The sequence below is a fragment of the Gymnoscopelus microlampas genome (assembly GCF_963454915.1).
Source record: "Gymnoscopelus microlampas genome assembly, chromosome: 7".
Taxonomy (NCBI): domain Eukaryota; kingdom Metazoa; phylum Chordata; class Actinopteri; order Myctophiformes; family Myctophidae; genus Gymnoscopelus; species Gymnoscopelus microlampas.
In genome coordinates this window covers 23335614-23341003 of record NC_139944.1, presented here as the reverse complement: position 1 = coordinate 23341003, position 5390 = coordinate 23335614, and the positions used below count along the sequence as shown (strand labels likewise).

Genomic DNA, 5390 nt, shown 5'->3' with positions numbered 1-5390 from the left:
AACCAAAGGCTAACCGTCATATATCGATACTATTTGATGAAAAAAAGACTGTAGGTAAGGAATGACCAGTAAGTAAAAGTGCATTACACTGACACTGCTAATGAGGAGTCTGTATTGTGTTTTGGAGAGACGGTCTTATCCTTATCTTGTCCTATAAGACATTCTTATTTGGATATAGGTAAAAGTAAGTAATTTCCCCTCCCCAAGAGACATGTAAATACCCCCCCCCCCCCTTGATGTGGGTAGGAGTCACAACTATATCCAACTATGTCATACTGTTTTGGTTCTCTGTAGCCCTGTCATTGAAACAGAAACAATTTTGTCTGCATGAATGAGGCGAAGAGAACATTTTAAAATGATGTACTCACTCCCAGAACTCGATGACTGGAGAGGTGGCGTTGGGGTTTGTAAAGTTGGTATAATTTGTTTGGCCGTCAACACAGTTATCTGTGGAAACAGAGTGACATCTCATGCTTTGGAAAAACAACACCGTTTACAACATATGGTGATAAGAAATGGGGTTGCACTAAAGGTGACTATAAACTAGTGTAAAGGTATGAGAGCGACAGAGACAGAGACAGAGACAGAGACAGAGAGAGGTAGTAGGAGGTCTCAAATCACCAGTGCTCAGGGAAGGGAAGCGAATACTATTCAAGGAGAGAGGATGAGTTATGCCCAGAGAAGATAAAACAGCATAAATAATCCAGGACCAGGCACTTGAGCTAGGTTTGAGAAATCTAGATGGCCTTTACATTTTTCAAACCTACCTTGAGTGCCTGGATCTGGAGTATTTATGCCATTTTTCTTTATTAGAGGTTCTGGCCACTACGCGGCCCTCACATTTAGAGTTTTGGGCTGCTACGCGGCCCTCACACCTTTGTCGCATGGCAGATCCGACCGATATGTCTGAGTCATAGTGTTAGGGGTGTACCCGTTGTCCCCGTCTGTCTGTGTCCCTTTTTTGCCCATATATGGAGATCCCTGATGTCATCAGTATATGCCCATATATTGGAATACTCACATATGGGCATATTGGTTGGCTCTGCGGTTCTGGACAACTGGATATCCAAACTACTCGACGGTGGGTACCACACTCCCTCGAGTCCTTGTCGCTGCACATACCTAGTTTGAAGTCGGCCGGTCCCATTATTCACGTGACCATTATGGACATCGGATCGGATCTGGACCTGTGGCTGTGGACAACCGGATCTCTGTATCTGTAGGTCCTTGTCCCTTTTATGCCCATGTATGTAGATCGCTGATGTCATCAGTATATGCCCATATATATGGGCATGCCCCCTTTTGTACCCATATAGGAGCTGACTGATTTGTTTGCGGCTGATGCCATGACGACACATTTAGGTTAGACAACACCCTCCATATTTGGGTGTAGCTGCGGAACCCCTTATATGGTTATGGCTGAGTCAGAGTGCCGCCAGAGGTCCGCCCGCCGGTGTGCCCGCCCTCCCATTAGCCAATTTTAATATAGATTTTTTTTGTCATAACTCTTCCTCTTTTCTTGAATACTACTAGATGGTCTTCAGTTACAAATAATGTTCCAGCAATAAAAGGACGACTGTGTGAGGATAAAACAATAATTTGTTAGTTTTTGCCTGAAATGAAATAGATGACATCTTAAATGGATATCTTAAAAGTAAGATAATGGATCTTAATTTTGCAGAGGAAAGTCACTCTCCGCTTTTCTCCCCTCTCCCAGCAGTTCTTACCTGAGTTCCAGTAGTGGCCACAGGTGGCCCATGGTAGCTCGGTGGTAAAACAGTTGAAGAGGTAGAAGATAGCCCAGGCCAAGATCACCACATAGTAGACATTTAGATAGGCCTCAATCACCTGGGTTGCATAGCCAATTCCTAGGCGTAGGTAGAGAAGGACTGGTATCAGAATGGTGTAAAAGACTGCATAGAATTCTAAAAGTGCTAGAAGGAGTAAACATTATTTAGCTCTTCCTGTTCTTAGTATCTTGCTTGTGCGGTTGTTCCAACAATCCAACACATGTAATACAGGGAAGATGGAAGGAAATGTATTGATATTTATTTTTGTAAAAAAAATGTATAGCAAGGTGAAGCACTGACATAGACTTTCATGATTTTTTACAGCAGATAGATAATATAACGTTAGCAAACGCTGTACACGTACAGAATATAACACACTGAAGAGATAAAGCAAGTGTGTGGTTACCTTCAAACAGCGGGCAGACCTTCCTCCAGCAGGTGATTCCTCCCTCGCTGGTGAATTGACCCAAAGCCGTCTCCAGGAAGAACACAGGAATACCACAGCATATGAAGAAGATGACATACGGAACGAAGAACGCACCTTCACACAAACACAGGAACACACACGCAGAGTTACATTAACACTGAGGATTGTACTGTGCAGGATATATTGAGAATACATAAATCTCCCAAAAGCAGGAACACTGGCATTAGAATATCGCATTGTGCTACTTAGCCATTTGAATGTTGTATAAAATACAAGGAGAGGTCTAATACCAGGATCTGGAATCCTTGTTTAAAACATGTTCTGAATTCAGCTGTAGCATAGTAAGTAAAGCTACGGGCGGTAACGCAATGATGACATAAATTAATAAAATGATCATATTGTAATACACATGCAATGCACATGTAGCCTACAGTAATTATGTTATACATTATGAGGTGGCTTGATTGATGTCAAAAGGTAGCTCCCCACCAAATAGACTACTGCAGATTACTACAGACTGGCAGTCAAATGAAGTAGGGGAAAGATTATAATTTTTTTTAATAGCTGAATGCACCTGAGAGCCGACACCAACAGACGGCTACTATGGTGATAAAAATAGCTTGATGTATTTTACAACAAAAAACACATGAACACATAGATGCTTAAATCATTAAGATAACTACTGCACTGCATTGCGTTTAGGGCATGGGTACAATGTTATCTGTACTAATTAGACTATTTTGGTTTATCATAGCTTTCCTATTTAATGTTAATTAAAACAATAAACTGCATGCCTGCAGCAAGTGGCGGCGCAATGTGCACACGGCCATTTCATTTTGCTACTACTGCACTAGTAATACATACACAAGAAACTGTGCAGGATATATTGAGAATACATAAATCTTCCAAAAGCAGGAACACTGGCATTAGAATATCGCATTGTGCTACTTAGCCATTTGAATGTTGTATAAAATACAAGGAGAGGTCTAATATCAGGATCTGGAATCCTTGTTTAAAACATGTTCTGTTCCGACGCTACATTTCTTGTGCATACTGCCAGTAGCCTACGTCAAGGAAGTACCTCCATTAATTTTTGTTTAACATGTTTTGAAATATCTACTGTATGTAATTTTGCAATGGAAGTCAGTGGCAGCTGGGTTGGGCTGAAACCTTGCCCAGCTTTGGAATCATACGTCATAGATAATTGTAAATTGTAGATGTATAGAGTACCGAAGTCCTGACGTCACACGTTCATCCCCTGGGTAGCGGCCTGGGTAGCGGAAGTAATTTCTCTTTGGAGAATAACATTGGGTCATCTTAGAATCGTCTCATATTGTCCAAAAATAAGCAAACTGTCCCGGCGATATTGTCAGGGAGGTGGTTCTGTATCGTTTATGATAGTCACTCATATTTGATACAGTCTGTTTCTGGCGAAAATGTAACTAATTCGGCGGCGGTAACATTAGCGATTTCTCACCGTCAGTTGATGCTTCATATCCAACCGGGATCGTTGACCCATATGTTCGTCACGGACCAATGTTTATGGGTCGCGAGTAAATACCCATTTATTTTTTGTTTCCTACATTTTGTTTTTAATTATTGTTATCACAAAAAAATGTAAATGTTTTTCAAAATAATTCCATTAAAAAAAAAATATTTTGAGGGAAGTAGTGAAAGAAGTTGTGAAAATAGCATATCTACAAGCTGCTGGAAACACGTCGCAATGCGACATGCTGTGAGCTTGTAGATCGGATATTTTCACTAGTTTAGGTCCTGGGGAGACATCAAATTTCTCTTTTGGGTCTCAAGCTAAAAAGTTTGGGAACCAGTGGTCTAGTAGATGTGGGAACCTGTCTTACTGAACATGATGTTCTAATGTTCTTGCAGACGTACATGTATGGGAACCTGTCTTACCATCTCTAATGTTCTAGCAGACGTATGGGAACCTGTCTCACCATCTCTAATGTTCTAGCAGACTTATGGGAACCTGTCTTACCTCCACTAATGTTCTTGCAGACGTATGGGAACCTGTCTTACTTTCTCTAATGTTCTTGCAAATGTATGGGAAGCTGTCTTACCATCTCTCATGTTCTTGCAGACATATGGGAACCTGTCTTAACCTCTTCTAGCAGACATTTAAGAATGATCTACTGTAGCAGACGTGTGGGAACCTGTCTTACCTTCTCCACTCTCTGGCAGGTACCCTGCTTTAGGTCAGTTATAATTGACAGATAACTCACCTCCACCGTTCTTGTAGCAGAGGTAGGGGAACCTCCAGACGTTACCTAAGCCAATGATCTCTCCGGCCACAGACAAGAAAAACTCAATCTTGTTGTTCCAGTGGCCTCTCTCAGTGTAGATTATCCCTTCCGAACTGGACTCGGACCCTTCCTCGTCCCTGTTGTCCTCCGATTTACCGTTTACAACGGGCCCGCTCTTCTCTGCTGTCATGACGCTCCAACAGCCCGCTGATTGAGGACAGGAAAGATGGATTGAAAACAAAATGGATGTGACCTCATAACCAGACCTTTAAATGGACTCAGTGACTTTAGTGGATTTATATATCTTCCCTGGCACTGTGGAATCAATGGGACTGTCCACATGGTGCTAAACCCCGCCCCCACATTACTCTCCATGCAGAAGAAAAGCAAATGTTCAAGTTGACTGAAAGATTTCCAGCTAATATTTGACACCTGTTAGCTCATTACTAAGAAAGGCGCCCTCCCAATTGATCACTTTGTTTGTTTGGATTTCCATACCATCATTGAGTGACGTGTCCAACTTTTGTGATGATTGGCAATTGTATACATAAATAGTCTAAGTATACAAGTCTAAGCACTAAGTACAAGTCTAGTACAGTATAGTATAGAATAGTATGGTATAGTACAGTATAGTATGGTACAGTATAAGTAAAGCTACCAACAAGAGGATGCCATCTGTCATTATCCACTTTTATGCAGCTGCATTAGCATTAAACATAGAAGAAAACATGCATCGTATAGCCTATAGCTACCTGTTGTTTAAATCTGGGTGGAAGGTGATGAAACATCTTTAGCTTTTGCTTTTTTCTGAATCCGCTCTTCCCCGAAAATCTCCCTCAAACTATTGTTCCTGCCAAATGTAATATTTTTCACCAAGTTCACATTCACCTCACAAACCGACATCTATAACCT

At 41.4% G+C, this 5390-nt stretch overlaps 1 protein-coding gene across 1 annotated transcript in view; it reads right to left on the bottom strand.

The window, feature by feature from the left end:
* The window catches only part of slc6a11b (solute carrier family 6 member 11b), a gene marked incomplete at both ends in the record, with an annotated part of 28711 nt that extends 24043 nt beyond the window's left edge, over positions 1 to 4668 (bottom strand). The window contains 4 exons of the mRNA XM_084062271.1: positions 369 to 447; positions 1728 to 1868; positions 2197 to 2331; positions 4458 to 4668. Of these exons, the coding sequence (XP_083918397.1) occupies positions 369 to 447; positions 1728 to 1868; positions 2197 to 2331; positions 4458 to 4668 (566 nt within the window). The remainder of the gene's footprint in view (positions 1 to 368; positions 448 to 1727; positions 1869 to 2196; positions 2332 to 4457) is intronic.
* Positions 4669 to 5390: the final 722 nt, after the last annotated feature.